At 40.8% G+C, this 24266-nt stretch overlaps 1 protein-coding gene across 1 annotated transcript in view; it reads left to right on the top strand.

Annotated features, from left to right (window-relative positions):
• Positions 1-24266, top strand: part of KCNMB4 (potassium calcium-activated channel subfamily M regulatory beta subunit 4) — a 50801-nt gene continuing 26535 nt past the window's right edge. Inside the window, exons 1-2 of the mRNA XM_037513995.1 lie at positions 1-652; positions 22998-23125. Of these exons, the coding sequence (XP_037369892.1) occupies positions 317-652; positions 22998-23125 (464 nt within the window). The 5' untranslated portion in view covers positions 1-316. The remainder of the gene's footprint in view (positions 653-22997; positions 23126-24266) is intronic.

The following is a 24266-nucleotide window of genomic DNA, read 5'->3' as shown; positions in this document are numbered from 1 at the left end:
CGCGGGGGCGGAGGCTGGCAGGGGGCGCTGGAGGCCGGAGCCGCCGGAGCGCTCCTCGCGCCCGAGGGTGCTGGAGGCTCTGAAGCGGCGGCGGCACCGCGAGCCTCCGGGGCCCGGGCGGCGGCGCGGGGCGGGGGGCGCTGCCGCCGCCTGGGGCGTCGCCGGCGCGGCCCCTTTGTTCTCGCGCGCGCCCCCTCGCCGCCCACTCCCCTGCTGTCGCGCGGCGGCCGCGGCTCCTCCCGCCCGGGGCGGTCGGGCTGGGCGCCGGGGGCGGGCGGGGGCGGGGGGAGCGCGCCAGCCGCCCGAGTGGGGGGCGATGGCGAAGCTCCGGGTGGCTTACGAGTACACGGAAGCCGAGGACAAGAGCATCCGGCTCGGCTTGTTCCTCATCATCTCCGGCGTCGTGTCGCTCTTCATCTTCGGCTTCTGCTGGCTCAGTCCCGCGCTGCAGGATCTGCAAGCCACGGCGGCCAACTGCACGGTGCTGTCGGTGCAGCAGATCGGGGAGGTGTTCGAGTGCACCTTCACCTGTGGCGCCGACTGCCGGGGCACCTCGCAGTACCCCTGCGTCCAGGTCTACGTGAACAACTCCGAGTCCAACTCCAGGGCGCTGCTGCACAGCGACGAGCAGCAGCTCCTGACCAACCCCAAGGTAAGGACGCCCCGCGGGGGCGCCTCGGCCCTGCGCGGGCTGGAGGTTTGGGGAGCGTCAGAGGGAGACCTGGCGAGGGAGGCGCGGCAGCCCCAGCTGGACTCAGGCCCCGGGTGGGGGGCACCTCCAGGAGCCCCCCCGGCTCTTGCCTCGCGGAGCGGCTTGTGCGCCCCGAGGCTTTCCGGACGCACCTCTTTCGTCTGGTTTCGGAATTTGAGGTCAGCGCCCAGGTCGGGGCGGGCCCCTCCCTGCAGGACGGGTTTGGGGGACGTGCGAGGAGCCGAAAGTTAACTTTTGCGTGTGTTGAAGCCGGTGGGTGGCGGGGATCCACCTCCTCTCTGGAGCCCTTAGTTCCGACCCCTCCCTGCTACTAGCCGCGTGGAGAACTCATCTCGGGAGGTGAAGGGGTGCTTTCAGCACCCTGGAAGGTGAGGCTCCCTTGCCTTTTAACTCTGGACAGCCGTTTGCAGCTTGGAGTCCAACGATGAGTTTTTGAGGCTTGACAAGGCGACAGTCAGGCGAAATTCGGTGTGGGTTATTTGGGGAGGGACCGAGGGCTCCTAGTATTCATGCATAGAGTCTCGAAAGGGTCTACGAGGAGTCTAGTGACTCTGTGTGTCTACGGACTCTCAGGAACCATCTGGAGAACGGTAAAACACTGGAAATAGAACACCCTCTGTGAAATGTACCGAATATTCTTTCCCTGGCAACTTTATTTTTTTCGTTCTCACGAGCCAAAAAGGAAAAAAAAAAATAATAAAACCTGGTTAGGGCTCCAGGGATGGAGAGCAGAGAGGAAGACTCAGAAAATTGCTCCCAGTAGAGGAAAAACTTATAAAAAGCAGTGTCCTGGGTCTGTGAACTAATTCAGCTTTGTAGTACACCTTGTTCTGCAAGGATTTTCTCTGCTTTTCTTGGTCTTTTTTACTGTCCTTGTTGTTTCACTCTCAAAGTAAAGGTGTGTGTCTTCGTTAAAGTTACTGACGTTCTCCCTTTTTGTAAGGACTGTGTGTGAAGATCGAGCAGGGAAGCCGAGTGGAAAGGAAGGAATCTGTACATACAGGGCAAATGTGACAAGTTTATATGCTTATTGCTCAGGGATTTCAAAAGAAATCTGAGGGGTTTAGAAGCATCGTTTTGGTTTTTGTTTTTTTTTTTCCAGGATTAAACCATTATTATGAAAGAAAAGGGCCAAGCAGTAATAATTACTTAGAAATTGTATGGTAAACCATCACTTAGGAGGTGTTACAGTTGATGAAACATTACTAATTACTTTAAGATAATTTGTCAGGCACTCATAAATCATGCAAACAGACCAGTAAATGGCTACTAGCTAAACAAGATATTGAAAAATTTTAATTTACTACAAAAAGGCTATTTGACAATTTCCAGGCAATTTTGAAGACTCTGGCAGATAAAGTAAACTGTGATCTTTAGAACATAGATTTATGAATCACTTGGAAACAGTCATAATGTTTTATACAATAATGTTTTATGCAATACTAAGATTCTCTTTCTCATTGTTGCAAATAATCTTTCTTCCAATGGCAGTTCACATCCTGGCAACAATGGTTTTGAAGAGGTAGCCAAGCAAATTAGTATTTTACAAAGTGTTCAGGGTATTGCAGAAAGACATATTTATGTTACAGAAAAGCGGTCAACAACATCCCGGTCGATTTAGTTAAGGTTTCCTCACCTAATCAGCATATATCTCTCTCCAAATCATGATTGCATTGTAGCATTTATGGAAAAATAAGTTTGCAGTTACTTTTCTACTTTTGGACCATTAAATTCTCAGTTTTGAAGCTCTTGTAAGCAGGGACAGAAAAATTCAACATGACCAAAATATTGTGCCAGAGTCCAGTCCATAAGCAGAATGTTTCCACAGTGTCAACACGATTAGGCAAACTCCATTGCCTATACCTGTTGCATCTTGACTGCCTAGAGCTTTCTTTACCTTACCTGACCTTACCTTTCCTTACCTCTTGATTGAAAGCTTAGGTCCTCCACCCATAGTCTCTGTAGAATATTTTGATTCCTGACAATGTCATGGATCCTAATCTTCAAACTTTTTAAAAAAATTATTTATTTATGCATACAAGAACTGGGATACAGGCCAGAGTCAGGAGAGGTCTACTGGGCTATGTGGGTCACCTCCCTGGCCAGGGATCAAACTCATGCTATCGTGGCTGCTGATAGCTTCACAGTGCTGGGTCTTAACCCCTTGCACCACCAGGGCTTTCCCCTACTCTTCAGACTTTTCTTCTTAATGTCCCACTATCACAAGAACCACACTTAGAGAACAAGACCAGCGCTCCTCCCTTGAGTTTGGTGCATTAATTAAAGTGAACACTAGGGAAGGGGAAAGAATATTGCAATATTTCTTAGGCCGTAGAGAGCCAAAGAATATAGTGTGAATAATTTTGATCTTTTACAAATAATTTCTTTTAAATACCTTTTAGTCCTATTCAACTTATTTGTGGTTTGAATCACATCCTTATAGTCTAAAGTAATCACTGTATCCAATCATATAATAGATAATAGTATTCATGTCAATAATTATCCTCAGGACAATGTGCTACTCCATGAATTAACCACAGCAAAATCTTAGGGTCCACTTCCCCGTGCTGCTATTCCCTTCAACACATTATATGTCTGTGTGACTCATAGTCGTGCCTGCTGAGAGCATTAGCTCACCACTTGGTCTGCCCCATAGATTCACATGGGGTACTTTATTTATTTTTTTAGGTATCTTTCATTTATTTTTTATTTTTTTTCAAAGATTTATTTATTTATTTATTTATTTATTTATACAAGCACTGGGTACAGTCAGAAGCGCGGGAGGGTGAGAGAATTCACCAGAGCCAGAGCGGGGAGCAGAGCAGGCAGAAGGACCGAAGTACACTGCTGAGGGGAGCAGCGGGCGGCAGGAGAGGTCTGCGCGCCATGTGGGACCCTCCTCCCCGGCGCCATGTGGGACCCTCCTCCCGTGGCCGGGGAGCAGCCGGGGATCCTCCAGTGGCCGGGGAGCAGCCGGGGATTGAACCGGCGCTGCAGAGGCTGCGGGCAGCTTCGCAACCCAGCGCTCAACCACTGCGCCACCGGGGAGGCCGCACATGGGGGTACTTTAAAAAGAAATTCTGATGCCTGTGTCCATGCCTCAGAGATGGCCACTTGCACTTGGGTTGGTCCAGGGCACTGATTTTTTTTTTTTTTTAAATTTCTAAAAGTAATTCTAACACAGAGAAAGAACAGAAATAAGTGGCTTAGAAAATGCATTCATTGGGCCACCCCTGGTGGTGCAGCGGTTGAGCGCTGGGTTGTGAAGCTGCCCACAGCCTCTGCAGCGCTGGCTTGATCCCTGGCCGCCGGCGAGGGTCCCACAAAAAAAAAAAAAAAAATAAAGCATTCTTCTTGGGCCTCCTTCATGGCCCAAGGGGTTAAGCACAGCACCGAGAAGCTATCTGCAGCCTGTGCAGCAAAAGTTTGATCCCCGGCCTGCTAGAGAACTACCCACATGGCTCAGCAGACCTCTCCTATCTTGCCCATTGCTCCCCTCAGCAGTGTATTTCAGTCAGTCTGCCTATTCTGCTCCCCACTCTGTCTCTGGTGAATCCTCTCACCCTCTGCACCTCTGGCCTGTACCCCAGTTCTTGTATATGCATAAATAAATAAATCTTTAAAAAAAAAGAAAATACATTCATCTTTTATGCAAGAAAAGCACAATCAGAACCAAGAGGACTCATTGTGATTTATATTTCTGTTTCTAGGTTAAAGGATATTACCAATCCAGCTGAATATAGGGAGCTAGTATAGAGCAGGGATTTCAGGGAATTCTGAAGGAAAAGAAGAATACCATTTCATATTAGTGTGGAAATGTTCATTTAAAATTGGTTAATTTAAATACACTTATGCAGTGCAAGACATTTGCTTTTATATTCATACATTGAATGACCAAAAAACGATGATTTTTAAAAACTGACCTCTTTGCATGTGGAACAGAGTAGGTGAATATGTTGATTTTGAGATGTTTTTCTTTTTCTTTTTTTTCTTGCATCATTCCAATTTTTAGTATATGTGCTGCCAAAGTGAGCACTTGAGGTGTTTTTCTATCTCATATAAAAAACCTAGAAACAAAGGACAAAAATCTTTCTCTAAGAAGTCAGTACTGTAAAAGTGAGAGAAACACATTGACTAGAAGAGAAACAGGTGGAACCAGAAGAGGCTTTAGGCTTTAAGTGCACCACTTGAAACTAATTTACAGGCCTTCCTGGCTTAAGGTCATTTTCTGGGTTTTCTTCACATCATGCTAATGCCCCCTTCTCCCTCTCACCTCCAACTTCCCTTGTAGATGGTGTAATCTAGTGGGGTTAATTCCTTTTTTTAAAATTTTTTAAAAAGATTTATTTATTTATGCATACAAGAACTGGGTTGTAGGCCACAAGTGCAGTGGTCGGGGGTGAGAGGATTCACCAGAGACAGAGTGGGGAGCAGAACAGGCAGAGTTACTGAAGTACACTGCTGAGGGGAGCAGCAGCAAGACAGGAGAGGTCTGCTGTGCCATGTGGGTCACCTCCCTGGCCAGGAATCATGGAACTTGTGCTGCAGTGGCTGCCAATAGCTTCATAGTGCTGAGACTTAACCCCTTGTGCCACCAGGGAGGCCCTGGTGGGCTTAATTTCTGCACTCCATCCTTGTGAATAAATGTTCAGTGTGATATACTTTGTTCCCTTGGGAGGTACATCATATCAAAATGAAGTAAAAAGGCTCATTTGTAATGACTTTGCTACCATCTTTATTTCTCCATGAAAAAGTGGTTTATTATGGTTGTTTTATCACTGATGATTATATTAAATACTTTTTTTTAAAGATTTGTTTATTTATATATACAAGAACTAGGGTACAGGCCAGAGGTGTGTGGGGGTGTGAGAGGATTCACCAGAAACAGAGTGGGGAACAGAACAGAAGGATTGACTGCTGAGGGGAGCAGCGGGCGAGACAGGAGAGGTCTGCTGCGCCATGTGGGTCATCTCCCTGGCTGGGGATGACCAGCTGCAGTGGCTGAGGATAGCTTCATAATGCTGCGTCTTAACCCTTGTGCCACCAGGGAGGCTCCTTAAGTACTTTTTGGTATGTACATAAAATTCAGTTCTGCAAATACTTCCTCAGTATCTATTATGATTCAAAAAATCGACAAGAAACAAGAGGACACAGAAAGAAGATTTTATTCATGTGCACCTATTTATTAAATGCCTGCTCTGTGCTCTGCATGCTTTCAGGTTCTAAAACTAGAGTAGAGATCAAAATAAAGTCTCAGCCCTCATTGTATTTACATATTCAAGAGGGTGACAGACAAAGACATTTATAATGTGACGATATGTGTGTAAAGAACATTTGAGCAGCATGAGGGTAGAGATAGTGGTGGAAGAAGCAAAGGGCTGCTCTTTGCATAGGATAGTCAGGGAGATGGCTGTGGTGACATTTACACAAAGACTCAGAGCAGGAGGGAGCAGTGGAGCCTAAAGGATGTGAAGGAGTGAATCATGTGTCTGTCTGCAGAGTGGGCCACAGCCTGAGGGGACAGCAAGTGCAAAGGCCCTGAGACAAGTGACTGCCAGACGAACAGTGAGGATGACAATGAGGTGAGACCATGGTGAACAAAGCAAGAACACTGGGAGAGGAGCTTAGGGCTTTAGAGAACAAGATAAAGATTTTGGGTCTGTTCTAAACACGATGATAAACTGTCTGACTTTAAGCAGAACTGAGATATAATCAGATTTAGATAGACAAAATTTAAATTATACCTCTGGCTGCTGAGCTGAGAATAGAATTTGTGTGTGCGTGTGTGTGTGTGTGCGCGCACGCGCACACACACACACATGCATGCATGTGGAAACATGCTTGCTTGTGCAGGGTGAGAGAAGGGAGCTAAGGTTGGAAACTGGGAGTCCAGTAGGTGAGGGGAGCTTAGAGCAGAAGGTAGTATCAGTAAGGGGTGCGGATGGGTTAGATGTGAGGAATGAGGGAAAGGGAGCGGAGGATGACTCCAGGGTTTGTGGAAAGCACCACTGGATGATAATTTTTCTAGATGGGAAAACTAGAGGAGTTTGGGGGTTTGCATGAATGCCTGACACACAGACAAGTGAATATGAGGCCATGACTTTCTGCCCTCCAAGAGATTATCTAGCATTGGAGATGAAGACACAAATAACTATCCAATAAGCCAAAAATGTCAGATTCTATAGAGAAGCTCAATCTAGAGGAAAGTGGACATCTAGAGGAAAGAGAGTACAGGAAAAGCTACTTGGAGAATGAAACACTTGCCATTAAATTTTGAGAATGAATAGTATTTTTACCGTGGTGGGAGGGCAAAGTGGGAGGGAATGAAAAGACCATCAGGGAAGAGGAAACACGAGGATCGGAGCTGTGGAGTCCTGCAAGGGCGGCTTGTGTTTCCCCCATTTTCAGCAGCTAGACTGCGTGGCTGGAACGCAGGGCGCAAAGAGCAGCGTCTTGGGAGTGAGGCAGGAGAGAAAATTGGAGCCAATGATGTGAAAGTCCTTGAGAATCGTGGTGAAAGGATAATACCCTCACCCTCAGCCCCACCCCACGAAGTCCTCATCCTAGAACCTGTCAATATCTTGTTACTTGGCAAAGGGGAGTTAAAGGTGCTACTCAGTTGGTATTAACATGGGGAGATTATCCTGGAGGGCTCAGTGTTATCACAAAGTCCCTTATAAACCTGAAGAAGGAGATCTGAGTGATGCAATTTGATAAGGACTTTTTGGCCACTGCTAGCTTGGGATACAGAAGGGGACTACAGTCAAGGAATACAGCAGCTTCTTCTCTAAGAAAGTAGATTCTTCCTTAGAGCCACAGAAAGGAATATAGCCCAGCTGGTGTTTTGATTTTTCACTCAGTGAGACCCACTTCGGAATTCTGACTTCCAGAGTAGTGAGTGAGTGTTGTTTTAAGCCATTAAGTTTGTGGTGTAGCAGCAATGGGAAACTAATACAGAAGCCAAGGAAGGTTTCTGTGTTGATGGCTCATATGACCAGATAGTTAGAGACTTGGTCAGAACATATTAAGATCCAGATATATTATAGCTCTCTAGCAACAATTTAATCTGCAGGCTGCTAGGATCTTTCTGTCTCATATCACTTTTCATCATTCACTGTTAAATCTTTTGTGGGTGTTACTAATGAAGATCTCATTTGTTTGTAAGCTGTCCAACAATGATGTATTTAAAGCACTAATCATGTTTTTTTGTTGTTACTTTTTTTGGGCTATCCCAATTTGTTTTAGATATAGTTTGGGGAAAATGCATTTATTTTATCATAAAGTTGTCTCGGACTTATAAAGCTCATTTTTGTAAATTGTTGACACATTTTGTTTATCAAGAATGCTTTTGGCACTCATTCATGAAGTTTTATTTACCTTGGATTGATTTTTTTAGTTCCTAGATAAATAGTATCTTTATATTTACAATAAACCATACTTACAGTAAAATATTGAGCAGAATGATTTTTATTATTGCATAGTTGTCATGTTGTGCCTTAGGGATTCTCTAAGTTACATATATTAGTGTGTAAAAATTTGTGCTTTCGAGTTGTAGTGGTATCTTCTTTTCTTTTAAAATAACAGGAGTTATAAATTGAAAATCATGTGTTTATAAAATTATTTTTGTGACTATTTTGTAAATGAACAAATTCAAATTCATCCAAGTATTTGCTTTGTTCAGCATCAGAACCCAGCAGATTGGGCCACTAGAAGGTCTCTGTATACACAAGAATGTTTGACGGAATAAACGTTCATTTAATTTTCTTTATCATTCATCTAACTGATGTAATAGACAAAGTGGACTTTGAAACCTTATCCAAGGTCCAATTTACTAGTTATGATCTAACTGTGCTGCAGCCATATATATTGATACTGTATTTCACTAGAGAAAATTAAAGCCCTAAATCATAGAGGTTTAATCTAGTTTTTTCCTTTTTTCTACATATATTTATATAATTGTCTTACCAATGCAACTTTGTTTGAGAATAATTCTAAGGAATGGAAAATCAGGTAGTAATACCATTTAGTGAGAGCTACATCCTCAAAATGCAACAAAATTTATCTTTCCCCCAAACTTGCTTCTATCCTGGATTATTGTATTTCTATCTATGGTGTCATCATTCTTTGCCACTCCCCTATAACAGGACATTATCATTTACTTAAATTATTTCAATATCTCTTCACTGGTCTCATATCCGTAGTCTACTTTGTCTTCCAAACCATTGGTTCTCAAAGTGTGATCAGTGAACTAGCAGAATCAGCATCATCTGTGGACTTGTGAGAGATGTGCTTTTTCAAGTCCTATCCTAACATACTGAATCAGGAACTCCACCCACTTTCTGATTTAGTAAGTTTTTGTTAAAGTTAGGGATTTATACAGTAGGCAAACAGAAATCTGTAACTACCAACTGTTAATAGGTGGGGGAAAATGAAATAATACAAAGCAAACAATTCTAAAAAAGTCAAGAAAAGAGGACAAAAGAAATGTGGACGGGTGGAATAAATAAAAAATAAGGTAGCAGATTAAACCCAAATTTATAAATAATTACATTAAATATAAATGGGCCACCTCTTCCAATGAAAATATAGAGATTTTAAAGTGGAAAATACAAAACCAAATCTGTGCTGTTTTCAAGAGTTACACATAGAACATAAGAATACAGAAAGGTTGAAAGATAGTAGATGGGAAAATATATACCATATAAATATCTTCCAAAAAATAAAAAAGATAAAAGAAAGGAGAACTGAAATACCTTTAGTATAAGAAACACAATAGACTTTGAGGTAGAAGTGTATTACTAGAGTTAAATAGGCACTTTTCATAATTATAAAAAAATTGGTCCAACAGATACAACAATTCTATAGGTATGTGTCTAAAAATATAACCTCAAAATACATAAAAATAAAAAAAATTAAAACAACTCAAGAAGAAATATAAAATAATGTGTCCAAAGGCAGGATTCATCAATGGAATGAACATAAAATAAAAAAAAATTTAACATAGAAAAATTAAATTTGATACATACTTCACACCCATAATAGCAGATTCCAAAAAGAATAAAACCTAAATGTTAAACAGAAACTATAAAACTTTAAAAAGATGGCATAGGAAAATATCTTTAGGAAATAGACTAAGAAATATTTTCTTAAATGAAGCTTAATCAACAAATTATAAAAGGAAACGATAACTTGAGCACATTAAAATGACTTCTATATATTTGAAATTCTTGTAAAGTGAAATGTAAACTACAAATTAGTAGAAAATAATGGCAAAATAAGTAATTAATGAATGAGTATCAAGAATTTATGAAAATATCTCTAAAACTTTGAGAAAATCACTTATAACATATTGGGGAAACAGACAAAGGCTCTTATAAGCTATTCATGAAAGAAATGCAAGTGATCAATAACTGTTCTAAGTTGTTCAATTCCCATAATATAAGGGAAATTCAAATGGAGTGCCATTTTACACACTTCAAATTCACAAAACCTTGTATGCTTCATAAAACCAAGTATTGGCGAGGATTTGAGAAAATGGCAAGTCAATGCTCATTGCTGGAAAATTACTCATGGATTAGAAAAATAATCACACATACTGAAAAATGAACTGCAAAACTGACAAAATCAACAATTTCACTTCAAGGTATTTACCCTAAAAAAAAAATCTAACACATGTCCAAGGAAATGTATGTGAAGAATTTTGTATGAAAATGCCCAGAATAGCCAAAATCTTGAAAAAGGAGAACAAAAGTGGAAGACTCACATTTTCTAATTTTAATAATTATAGAAGCTACAGTAATCAAGACTATTACTGGCATAAAAATAGACATACCAATCTATGAAATAGAATTGAGAGTCCAGAAATAAGCCAATACATGTGGGTTATTGATTTTTGACAAGGTTTTGAGAGTATTCGACAGGAAAAGAACAATCTGACTTTTCAACCAGTCTTACCGAAACAACTGTATATCCACATCCAAAAGAAAGAAGTTTGAGCTATTACTCATACCATACAAAATCAACTCAAAATGGATCAGAGACCTAAAATACAATATCTATAACTATAAAACTCTTGGGGGAAAAATAGGTGTAAATCCTTCTGACTTTGATTTTGGCAATTTTGTAAATATCAATAGGACACAAAAAGCACAAACCACCAAAGGAAAAGTAGGTAATTGGACTTAGTCAAAATTAAAAACATTTGTGCTTCAAGGGAAACCATCAAGAAAGTGAAAAGACAACCACAGAATAAGAGAAATCATCTGTCATCCATATATCTGAGAAGGGTCAGATATACAAAATATATAAAGAACTTTTACAATTCAAAAACAACAAAGGCAAATAACACAATTAAAAAATAGGCAAAAGCTGTGAATAGATACTTTTCCATTGAAGATATACAAATGGCCAGTAAACACAGGAAAATACTATTCAACAGCATCAGCTAGCAGGGAAATGCAAGTCAATACCACATTAAGATACCATTTCCAATCCACTAGAATGGCTGTTTTAAAAAAGTGATAATATGGGAGACTCCCTGGTGGCGCAAGGGGTTAACACAACACTGTGAAGCTATAAGCAGCCTCTGCAGCATGAGTTTGATCCCTAGATAGCCAGAGAGCTACCCACATGGCGCAGCAGACCTCTCCTGTCTCACCCGCTGCTCCCCTCATCAGTGTATTTCAGTCAGTCTGCCTGTTCCATTCCCCACTCTGACTCTGGCGAATCCTCACCCCCCCCCCCCCCCGCCCCACCGCTGGCATATACCCCAGTTCTTGTATGCATAAAATAAATAAATATTAAAAAATTAAATATGACAATATGAATGGAAAATGGTCCCTAACCAGCCAGTGAGCCCTCCAAGCTTGATCTCCTGTACTTCAGTCTTGTTCCTCATGCTGGGAGTGGGAGGAGCTCTGGTGATACTGGAGATAAGCATCCAGTGTCCAGAGAGTATACAGGATTTGTCTGGTATTGTAAGCAGACCTTGTGCTAATGCCACATGCTCCTGGAGTCAGAAGGGCACCATGGTAGGGTGAGATGAAGAAGCTGAAATCCCTGGATACTGGAGGAGTTTCCAAACCCATTCTTCAAGGCTTGTCTGATTGATGTTTGGGATAAATATTGGTAACTGTTTTGGAAACATTTATCTACACCATGATTCTTAGGCTTCTAAATCTACTGTAGCATTTTTGGCCTGATGAACATACCTGTAGTTCTCCCTAGTTGAAACTGCATGAAAGTCATATAAGTCTTGCCTATATTTTTTAAAAAGATTTATTTATTTATTTATACAAGAACCCAGGTACAGGCCAGATGCGCAGGAGGGTGAAAGAATTCACCAGAGACAGAGCGGGGAACAGAACAGGCAGACTGACGAAATACACTGCTGAGGGGAGCAGCGGGCGAGACAGGAGAGGTCTGCTGCGCCATGTGGATTTTCGCCAGCCAGCCGGGATCAAACCCGCGCTGCAGAGGCTGACTGCTCGCTCAACCACCTGCGCCACCAGGGAAGGCCCTGTTGTATTTTATAATAAAAGACAGTAACTTGCATTGGGGTGTGTGGGAAAATTGGAAACCTGATACATTGCTGGTAAGAATGTAAAAAATGCAGCCACTTTGGAAAACAGTTGCCAATTCCTCAAATACAGAGATATAGAGATAACATAGGACCCAGCAGTTCCATTCCTAGAGAGTGAAAACCGGTGTCTATACGAGAGTGTGTCTGTGACTGTTCGCGGCAGCATTATTCATTTTAGCCAAAAAGTGGAAACAGCTCCAATTTCCATCAGCTGATGAATGGAGAAATAAAACGTGCTAGGCCATACAAAAATGTGATTCAGGTACAAAAAGGAATGAAGTGTTGACACATGCTGAAACATGAGTGAGCTTCAAAAACATACCAAGTGTAAGAAGTTAGCCGCAAAATATGTGTTACATGATTCCATTTACGTGAAATGTCTAGAAATGGGGAAATCTGTCGGAGGACTGGGAATGATAGCTAAAGAATACAGGGTGTTTGGGCCTCCCCTGGTGGCACAGCGGTTGAGCGCTGGGCTGTGAAGCTGCCCGCAGCCTCTGCAGTGTCAGTTCTATTCCCGGCCGCTGGGCCAGGGTCCCACATGGTGCTCAGACCTCTCCTGCTGCCCGCTGCTCCTCTCAGCAGTATATTTCGTCAGTCCGCCTGCTCTGTTCCCCACTCTGGCTCTGGTGAATTCTCTCACCCTCCCGCGCTTCTGACTGTACCCTGTGCTTATATAAATAAATAAATCAATCAATCTTAAAAAAAAAAATACAGGATGTCTTCTTGGGGTGATGTAAGACATTTTCAAATTGATTCTAACAGTGGCTGCATACCTGTGAATCTACTAAACAATAAAAAAATTGATAGTACACTTTGTTTTTTATTTGCACAGAAGAACTGGGGTGTAGGCCAGAGCTGCAGGGAGGGGAGGGGTGAGAGGACTCACCAGAGACAGAGTGGGGAGCAAAATAAGCGGATCGACTGAAATACACTGCTAAGGCGAGACAGGAGAGTCTGCTGCGCCATGTGGGTCAACTCCCTGGCCAGGGATTGAACTCAGGTTGTAGAGGTGATAGTGCTGGGATTTAACCCCTAGGCCACCAGGGAGTCCCAAAGGTACACTTTAAAAGGGTGAGCTAAAGAGTATTGAATCACATTTCAAAATGGCCGTTAACTACAGCGACCACAACAAACGATAGGAGATTTACTTTACAAATTTTGGCATTTTTAATGTAAAGAGATGTCTTAATAAATGCTGTCAAAACTGCCCAATTATTTAAAAACATATATTGACAAGCTGTTTTTCAAATAAATTTTTTTTTATTTCCAAATAAAAATTATTAAATTTTGATGGAATAAGAATTGTAATTTACAAAAATAAACTGATAATATTAAATAAAATATCATTAGATATTTACTTAATTTTGGGGGATGGAAAAACCTAGAGATGACCCCAGGGGACACACTGATTTATTTAAAAACTTTTAAGGAAAAATACTAACATTGAACAAAAAATGACAAATGTAGAGAATATTAGCACCACGGTACAGAAATGACCCAAAACTCAAGATATAAAGAACGCTTAGATCAAATGACCATCCGTTTAACAGAAAACCAGGCATCATGGCTAATTATATGTGCCCAGGATATGCAGATAGCTGGGAAAAATTATTTCTGGGCATGACTGTGATGGTGTTTCTGGAACATTTGAACTGGTAGAGTCAGTAAGTGATACCCTTACCAGCACTTGTTTTGGCTGGGACATGACATTGGCACTTGTGGTTCTCAGACCTTTGGACTCGGACTGGGACTTGATCATTTGCTTCCCTGGTGTTCAGGCCTTCAGACTCGATTGGATTATGCTATTGGCTTTCCTGGGCCTCTGTCTGGCAGACAGCATGCTGTGAGACTTACCAGTGATCCAAACCCCCTTAATAAATCTTTTTCTATATGTCCAGAGAGACAGAGAGAACAACAGAGAGAGAAAGAAATACATAGATATATAGATGATAGATAGGTACAGAGACAGATAGACAGGCACACACCATTCTTTTTATTCTAGGCTTGCAGTGTATCTTTTCAGTTTTGGCCTCCATTTTCACAGAGATCTTTCCTCCAAGGACATCTTCTCTCTGTGTATGTGTCTTTGTATCTCTGATTTCTCTTCTAAAGATAGTCATTGGCCTAACCCTAAAAGGGAATGATCTCATCTTAACTAACTATATCTGCAAACACTTTTCAGGTGAGATCACATTTTGAGGTACTGAGTAGACATGAATTTGAGGGAAGACACTGTTCATCCTGCTACAGTAATACCGGTCCCAGTAATGCAATTTCTGACAATTCATCCTAATGAAAACAAAATTATGGAAATGTTGAAAGAGGTAGCTATAAATATATTATTTGCAGCATCATTTAAAACATCTGAAACAATTTAAATGTCCAGTCATACAGTGCCAGTTGTAGGAATCAACACAGGCGTACATTTATATGATGAAATAGTATGTGTGAAATTATATTTTAGATATAGATTTTTGACATAGAAGGATATTTTTATGACATGCTATTGACAAAAACGTAGGTTGGAAAACAGTGTGATTCCATATTTGACAAAATAAAAAGTGTTTGTGTATTTATTATATGTGTGCACAAACCAGTAATTTTCCTTTTGACTGCTTCCAGCTTCTAAAATTTCTCCTATGAAGATGATTTACCTTTTTAATGAGAAAAAAACCAGAAATGTTACTTTAAATTAAGTGCTCTGTGAAACACACGGGAAAAGCCTGAATAATACAACCGAGTGGATCAGCATATTTAAGATGAAGCTTCCTACTGGAGCAAACCACAGCACCTAGTACTTGTATCCCTGCCTACACATCCCATTGACATCAGCTCATTGATGAAAAAAATGGAAATTCCTCTTTAACAGTCTCCACTTCAGGGACCTCATCTTCTGTGTCACTCGGTGTCCAAGGCAGCACTGTGCACACAGCAGGTATTTAAGTCCAGTATAATGGAAAAGGCTGTGGCATCCCCTTTCTGGTGTCTGCCTGTGCAGGAAGGCGTGTAGCTGTAGGCCAGTCATTTAACTTCTTAATCCTTAGTTTCTTCAGACTGAGGGTTATAGAGAATACATAAAATGTTCCAAGAAGGTATATATATTTAGGGAATAATTAAACCATGGTATTTGCCTTGGAAGTTACTGAGGTAGCAAGCGGGAAAATTTCATAGATGAAGAAAGAGTTAAGGGACTTTGTCACCAATGTTATTTGTGATATTGAGGCAACAGCACAGCTCTGATCTCTCAAGGTCGTCTACCACCTCCATTCCTTGATCTTCACAGCTGGTGAAAAATATCTACTTGGACAAATCACTACAGGTTATAAATATTGGTATAATCATCAGAAGTTCTTGGAAGTCACACAGCACCACTCTTATTGTATCATAGACTCATCCATGTTCTAGGAAAGGGGAGATACACCTGCACCCCTCAATAGAGAATTGTCAGTGTTATGTAAGAACATGTGAAACGGTTTAAATGTTGGTGCAACCATCTTTGGAAAATATATTCTGCCACAAATAAGAAACATCAAGTTTTCAGCACTGTCATCCATTAATCCTGGTTCTGGTGGACTTGTCAGGGATGGAGCTTGTTGGTCTCCTTCAGGCAAAAATGACATTTGTAATATTTATTAATATTGTATATACACATATTGAGTCTGTGTACCTTATGTAATACAGTATACAAATAATGCCATCAATGTGGCATATCTGAATGCATGCAGAGCAGCATTTAAGGTTTTATTTCATTTTAGTGTTCTATTTTGTTACAAGAGGATTGTCTATCTCCTCGAGGATTTAAAATGGACATTATAAGCCACTGAACACATTTTTACATGTACTGTCATGCTTGTTGTAAGTATTCGCTATTGAGCATCCAGTTTAAAAATATGATTTGTTGTATTTAGATTCGACCTCTGTATTTTTATTTTTGTAACTCTGAAACTGTATGAACTATTTTCATTTGAAAGTAGAATGTCATTCCAAACTTTTCTCAGTTTTAATAACATCACCAAGTTAGCATTCTGCTCAAATCCAGAAGTTAAATGAGTAGTGTTACTTTACGAAAGCGCAGGTATAGTATCAGCCTTGATAATGAGTTCTAACTAAAGGATCATTGGTGGGTATTTGGGAATATTCTGCAAGAGGTAGAGAGCAACTTTGCAGGGAAGCATTTAAGGAGAAAGCAGTTCTTCAGTGAGCGGTAATTTAGATAATTGGGGTCTTTCCAACACCACATGCCCTCTGTCTTCCAAGAGCATTAGATAACACAGTCTTTCTGGACCTCTATACACAGTCTTGGCACATTCTACTTCTTGGAATGCATCTTCCCAACTCATTCTCTGAGAAGCATGTTCCTGTTCAACCATGAACCATGAAGACACAAATCAAATCATCTCTTCTGTGAAGTCTTCTCATACCCCCAAGCCAAAATTTCCATGCTCTCTTTTATAACCATGAACCACTTTGTGGATGTGCCACCATTAGTGTATTATGTGCTTCTGCCAATGGAGGAGAGAAAGGGGCAGGGAGTAGCGTCTCGTCTTTGTACACTGTTGCCTAAATTACATATGTTTAAAAACTACCATTTCAAGACAGAGTTGTTAAAAGTGTTGTTTCCTAGTCTACTGAATCACTCTCAAGAGGGTGGATCTTTTTGACAAACAATCCAAATTGTCTGAAACATACTTTGCTGAACACTGTTCTAGTGCAGGCACGTCTCTGGATCTGCCCTCCCTGCTCTCTGCAAAGAGCTCATTCTATTTTCTGTTCTTGGATAGTTTTGCTTTTCACATTTTCTAAACCATTATTTTTTTTTTTAACCCTCAAATTCTTCCATGAGATTATTTTCATTTAACTTTCAGATATGGTATACATTCTAGAACTCCCTGCTGTGGAATTTAAATTTTCAGCTGATATACAGTTTCCTGTGTTTGCTTTAGCTTACATTTGTAGAAAAGCATGTGTGTGTGCAATGAATGGACGCTCGGGGCATGTTAAACATTGTGGAGCTAAATGACCCAGTTATACTTTTTATTCCACAGTGCTCTTCTAGTTGTATCTACAATTATCCAAAATGTCATTAAAATTACAAGTCATAGCTGAACCAGAGATGACTTACAGAATTTCAGAAATGGGGGATAATGCTATAAAATTAGATTACGTCGTATTATACAATGTCTTAAGAACTCGTTTTCTAACCAGATCCACTTTAGAAACTATTTAATCAGCTAGAACCATCCTAGTATTGTGTTTTTCAATACTGCTTTCCCTAACTAAGTGGAGTCAGAAAAGAAACTGGAGGAAAAAAAAATCCAATTCTCCTTTAATGGTTCTTAGATAACGCCTAACACAGAACCTAGTCCCCAATGTTTAGTTAAATAGACCACGTGTTTTGTGCAATGTTTTTCTTAAATGACTCAGTAGAGGAAGAAAATGAATTCTGCCCACTCTTCCCACATGATTGAAATGCAATCCTTATGACAATTATCACAAAGAACCCACTCAAGAAGGGTTCTATTAAAATACTAATCCATTGTGGTAGGCTGAAAAAGATGCTAATATAAATCTTGATAAACCCTAAAATAAGATAACGGAAAAATAAGTAATAAGTACATTATCAAATATTCCATGTCAAGTAATGACGGTATCTTTCCTTAATTGACTCATGGGAAGTCCTTACATCGATACATTCACAATGGCCCACTTAATTCTATCAACTTTGTTCGTGAATGTAAAAGTCAATCTTTTTTCCCCCCTAAAAAATAAGGATTAAACAAATATATTTAATCACATGCCTCTTTTTCTCCTGACTTTTTAAAGAAAGTGATTTCATGCAAGTTTAGGCAGCACATGACACAAACACTAGTGAAGGTTATTCAGGCGATAATGATGTTAGGAATTAGGAAATGCTGCCTTTGCAAATGAAAATCAAAAAGGTCAGAACTGGACATTTCTCCAGGAGAATAATCATTGTTCTCCATGATCAAAGACATTGTGTCTGTATCACCTAAGGGAAATTACATCTGTGGCACCAAAAATCTACTCTCAAGCCAAACTGAGACGAGAGGAAACAAGCAAAGACTTCCATTACGGTTCTCTGAGAATGTAGCAGGAGAACGAAGGACTGCACCACACTGCCCCAGCCTGCCAGTCCTCCAGAGGACCACACCAACTCCACTCCCAAAGAGAGACTACCCTGGATCCCCAAGAGAGGGAAGCAAAAGTCATGGCATCTCCCTTACCCTGGATGAAGGAGCTTCAAAGGAGAAAATGGGGAAGCCCTATAGATAGAGACATGGAAGGTGGTGCACCCCTAAATTTACTATGGTAACTTCAGGAAGTTTTCCTTAAATGCCTGTGCCCCTCAATTTTCTCATCTATAAATTGGGAATAATTACAATACCTGCTTATTTGCACTAAATGAGATTTGATGATGATATGCATTATTATTTGTGCCTGTCCCCCAAACAAAAGATACTCATGGTGGAATTTTATGGAACCTGGGAAACCATCAGGCTTTAACAACCTAGAAAGGAAAGGAGTGTCTATGACTGAATTTCCAAACTTTTTTCTAGAACATGCCTTTGAATTATATATAAAAATTCTAGCACTAAGTAGTACTAGTCTAGTCACTAAGTAGAACTGAAAAGTGATCTAGGAAGAATCTGCATTAGGCCACACAGAAATTTTAAAGACAAACTAATTGGAGAATCAGAAAATGCAAATGCACAATAATGCTTTTCAGAACATAAAGCGTGACCTTTTAAAAAATTTCCTTTCAAGGCAGTGTGAACTTTAAAAGGTAGTAGAATATTGTAAGTTCATTACTTAATCTATGCTACTCTTTGAAAATAATGCAGTCCATGAAAAAAATACCTGAATTTTGATGTCAGATTTGTTTTTCCCAATGAAAACTGTACTTTGCTTCCAAAAATTCACCCATACCTTCTCAGAGTTGCTTAAAGGCAAGAAGTGTTTCTTTTATCCCACATGGAGCCACAACATACTTAATGCAAAACTTTACACACTCAGTGAAAGTTTTATCTGACTTTTTCAGCAACATGTAAGTGTCAGTCTCCTAGTCAGGTCATAGATTTGTTATGTGGTACAGGTTACTTTCAAAAACCTTATCTCCTCCTCCAAAAAACTAACAAATAATTCAAACTATACCATTTTGCAGTACATTAAAATCTACTTTAATTACATTTTGGTTAGTTCCCTAAAATGTTTGTTATATACCTCTTTTTTTTTCAGATTTATTTTATTTATTTATGCATAGAAATGGGGTACAGGCCAGAGGTGCAGTGGGGGATGGGGGTTGATAGGATTCACCAGAGACAGAGTGGGGAGCAGAACAGGCAAATCTACTGAAATACACTGCTGAGGGGAGCAATGGGCGAGGCAGGAGAGGTCTGTTCCTTGTGAGTCAGCTCCCTGGCCAGGGATCGAACTTGTGCTGCACTGGCTGCCGATAGCTTGATAGCACTGAGACTTAACTCCTGCACCACCAGGGATGCCCCCTCTTTTTTTTTCTTCTTAAAATTTTTATTGTAGGGGCCTCCTCTGGTGGCGCAGGTGGTTGAGCGCCGCACTGTGAAGCTGTCCGCAGCCCCTGCAGCGCGGGTTCGATCCCCACCAGCCAGCGAGGGTCTCACATGGCGCAGCAGACCTCTACTGTCGCGCCCACTGCTCCTCTCAGCAGTGTATTTCAGTCAGTCTGCATGTTCTGTTCCCCACTCTGTCACAGGTGGATCCTCTCACCCTCCAGCACAGCTGGCCTGTACCCTGGTTCTTGTATAAATAAATAAAATCTTTAAAAAAATTTTTATTGTAATGTTGGTTTACATTGTTGTTTGTATTTTTTAAAATTTATTTATTTATGCATACAAGATTAGGGGTAGAGACCAGAGGTGTGGGATGTGAGAGGATTCACCAGAGACAGAGTGGGGAACAGAACAAGCAGATCTACTGAAATACACTGCTGAGGGGAGCAGCAGGCCAAACAGGAGAAGTCTGCTGCACCATGTGGGTGGCTCACTGGCTGGCCAGGGATGGAATTCATGTGCTGCAGAGGCTGCGGATAGCTTCACAGTGCTGTGCTTAACCCCGTGCGCCACCAGGGAGGCCCTGTTGTTTGTATTTTGGAAATATAGGAGCCCCCTTCAAGTGTAGTTACCGTAGCGCACCCACCACCAAACACCCAGATAGTCCACCACCAAAATCCACTGTGCTCTCACCACTTTGTGATCGCCCCTCCCCACTTATACCTCTTGTGGGGTATACTCATTGCAAAAAGGGCTCTGATAAATTTTTCTACCTCTAAATCTAGAAATTGCTCCTTCCTACAAAGAGTGCAACCAACTGGCAGCAATCTATACTCTTCACTTTATGAGTTAATTTACTATGACATAGAAAAAATGTTTTAATAGAAAGAAAGGAATATTCAATGCATTATAAGACATAAAAAAAATCACAATTTTAAGGGCTCCTAAGGAACATTTCCTAATGCAAAATATAAATGCCTTCCTCTCTTGTCCTTTTGCTGGTTGCAACAGTAGCTTAGTCAGGCTTCCCAGCCACCTCTCCAGTGGGGGTGGTTCTCATCTGGGAAAAGTACAGCAACGGTGTCATAGTCTGTCTTCTGCTGGATCCGTTCTCAGTATACCTCGAAGAAGAGAATCATAGAAGTGTAGAGCTAGAGATTATTTTGGAGAATAAAGAAACCCAGGGTCCTCCCTGGTGGCGCAAGGCATTGAGCGCAGTGCTGTGGAGCTGTTTACAGACTCCGAGGCACCGGTTCGATCCCTGGCTGGCCAGGGAGATATGGTGCAGCAGACCTCTCCTGTCTCACCCGCTGTTCCCCTCAGCAGTGTATTTCAGTCCGTCTGCCTGTCCTGTTCCCTACTCTTTTTCTGTTGAATCCTCTCACCCTCCCGCACATCTGGCCTGTACCCCAATTTTTGTATGCATTAATGAATAAATCTTAAAAGAAATCCAGAAAAGGGAAGTAATTTATTCAGAACCAAACACCAAACAAGTAATAAGCTGGAGCCCTCGCTGACACTGTCCAGGTATCCATGCCCAACTGCTGTTTTGGAAGAACTCAGAAATCAAAATTTCATAGAAACTTCTAACTTTATCTTATGCTTATTAATAGAAGTGGAACTGTGTGTGCAGAGGTTAAGTATCCAGTGATTCAATAACTAAAATAATATTTGCATAACATGTTAGGAATTTGTTATATATAACAAATAACCAAATTTATTAAAATTTAAAATGTGTTTGTGTTGTTTATTTTTAAATGTTTAACCACTGTGAAAATAGATTCATCATCTTGAATAAAAATGGATCTCTGTTATTAATTAGTTCCACTAGCATTTTCAAAACTTCACAGTTACCAGGCATAGTCCTAAGTGTGAAGGTACAGAAAATATGAGAGTCATGTTCCCATGTTGCCAGAAAATTGGGGAGATGGACGTAAAACAGAGGAGAATGATGGTGATTCCAAGTATGATCACGTGGGTTGTGACACCTGGGGCAGTACAAATGAGGGGGACCTAACAGAGGAATAAGAAAGACAGGTAACACCAGAACTGCATCTCGAAAGTGGGGAATTCAGGAAAAGGAGCATTAAAAGGAGAGGACAGCATGTATCAGGCAGGTAGGTGTTACAGCAGGTGGCAGATTTGGGAAGCAGATGTTTTCTGCAAACTGGGCTTAAGTGAGAGTGAGGGCAGGTGGGGACCAGATCCTCAAGAGCTTTGTACATCGTACCAAAACATTTGTATTTCACCAGGAAATGGAAGGTGCTCACATTATAAAATCACCAGAATCTAATTCCAGCTGTAGAGCTGACCTGTTGATTTCCTCATCTATAAAATGGTGATTATTTACAGGGCTGTTGTAAGAAGTATGTGCTTGAAGGCTTGTTAAGCATTTATTATAGTATCTGGCATATTATCAGCTATAACTACAAGGTGGCGTTTTCTTCATGGTCATTATCAAAGACCTTATTGGAGAAAATGGATTAGAATGCTTACTTCCTTTTACATATAGAGTTAAGAGCAGTTTTCTGATTCTACTGAATCTGTGTCACTTAGAGTAATCAAGTTCCATTGGAGAGAACTGCTTTGTAAGAGGCATGTGTAGGAAAAGCCATTGGTTAGAGAGATGCGCTGCATTGATTATGTACTTGGAGAGGAACTTTCCTATTGATTTTGTTGTCCAAGAGAATATACGAGAAGAAAAGTGCAGTTTCAATAGCTGAGTGCAGCATCTGAGGAGAGCCGCGTGCTTGATTTATTAGTAAAAGGTGAAAGAGGAAAATATCAAGGCATATACTAATAGAAATTGGGGGTAAAAATGAACTTTTTCTTACTTTGTTGATTTTCAGACTCTCAAAAAGAGACAATAAATTCTGCTTTCAATTTGCCATAAAATCGTAACTGTTTACAATATGTCTTTACACGGTAATGATTGAGAATTTTTTTTGCTGTAATTTTGTTATTGAGATAGTTTCTATAATTGTGCCAAATTGGAAATTTGCTGTATAGTTGAGTAATTTCAATTTGGTTATATTAAAAATTAAGTAGGTCAAAATTAAATGTACTATCTGCATAATGCCATCTTTATAAAAATGGACTAAATCTGAATATCTTCTAGAATAATAGGTTCACTTTCTGTGTTTTGTTTTGTTAGTGCTCCTATATTCCTCCCTGTAAAAGAGAAAATCAGAAGAACTTGGAAAGTGTCATGAGTTGGCAACAGTACTGGAAAGATGAGATTGGTTCCCAGCCATTTACTTGCTATTTTAATCAATATCAAAGGTAAGCCAATGTTTACATGTGCATATTAAAATTATTTGTAGCCCTATAGTTTATGACACTAATAAATCATAGATTGTGCTTACTTGACAAAATAGGAAGCATGGAAATAATCTCTACTCTTTCTAGCATGTCATTAGGGAAGATCCCTTTTAGGCCATTGCAGGAGGTATGTAAACAATCTGCCAATCAAAAAAAAAAAAGAACTTGCGTCATAGAGCTTACCCTCTGGATACACTAAAAAAGTGCCTTTAGGAGGAAGCTAGTGGTGTTCCTGGAGAATTACAGACTAATGCACGTAAACTAAATGATGTATAGTCCTGTCAGCATTTTGGACTGCATCAGATCTCTACCTTTCTATTCTGAGGAAATGTAGATAAAATGAATTCACAGCATTTAAAACTGTACTTGAGAGGGCCTCCCTAGTGGCTCAAGGAATTAAGTGTCAGCACTATGAAGCTATCAGCAGCCACTATAGCACAAGTTTGATTGCTGGCTAGGGAGCTGACCCACATGGCGCAGCAGACCTCTGCTATCCTGCCCTCTGCTCCCCTCTGCAGTGTATTTCAGTCATTCTGCCTGTTCTGCTCCCCACTCTGTCTCTGGTGAATCCTCTCACCCTTCCCTGACCTCTGACCCGCACCTCAGCTCTTGTATGCATAATTAAATAAAAAATTCTTGGGCTGCGAAGCTGCCCGCAACCTCTGCAGCACCGGTTCGGTCCCCGGCCGCCGGCGAGGGTCCCACATGGTGCACGGACCTCTCCTGCTGCCTGCTGCTCCCCTCAGCAGTGTATTTTGTCCATCTGCCTGCTCTGCTCTCCACTCTGACTCTGGTGCATTCTCTCACCCTCCCGCACTTCTGACTGTACCCAGTGCATGTATAAATAAATAAATAAATAAATCTTAAAAAAAAAAAAAAAAAAACCCAACTGTTATGCACTGTAACAAGAGCTCCTTCAACTATTACAGCACAGAACACCAGATTAATCTTAGTAATTTATCCATCAAACTTTTGTTTAGTTGTCACAACTCCCTACCGTACATCTCCACTTGGATGTTCCAGAGTAGCCTCAAATCTTCTCCTCCCCTATTCCTTCTCTTGATGACAGGCACTATCACCCACTGGTTGCCGAGGACAGAAA

The sequence above is a fragment of the Talpa occidentalis genome, unplaced genomic scaffold, assembly GCF_014898055.3.
Source record: "Talpa occidentalis isolate TD23 unplaced genomic scaffold, MPIMG_talOcc4v2.1 talOcc4.16, whole genome shotgun sequence".
Taxonomy (NCBI): Eukaryota; Metazoa; Chordata; class Mammalia; order Eulipotyphla; family Talpidae; genus Talpa; species Talpa occidentalis.
This window is presented reverse-complemented; position numbering and strand designations above follow the sequence as displayed.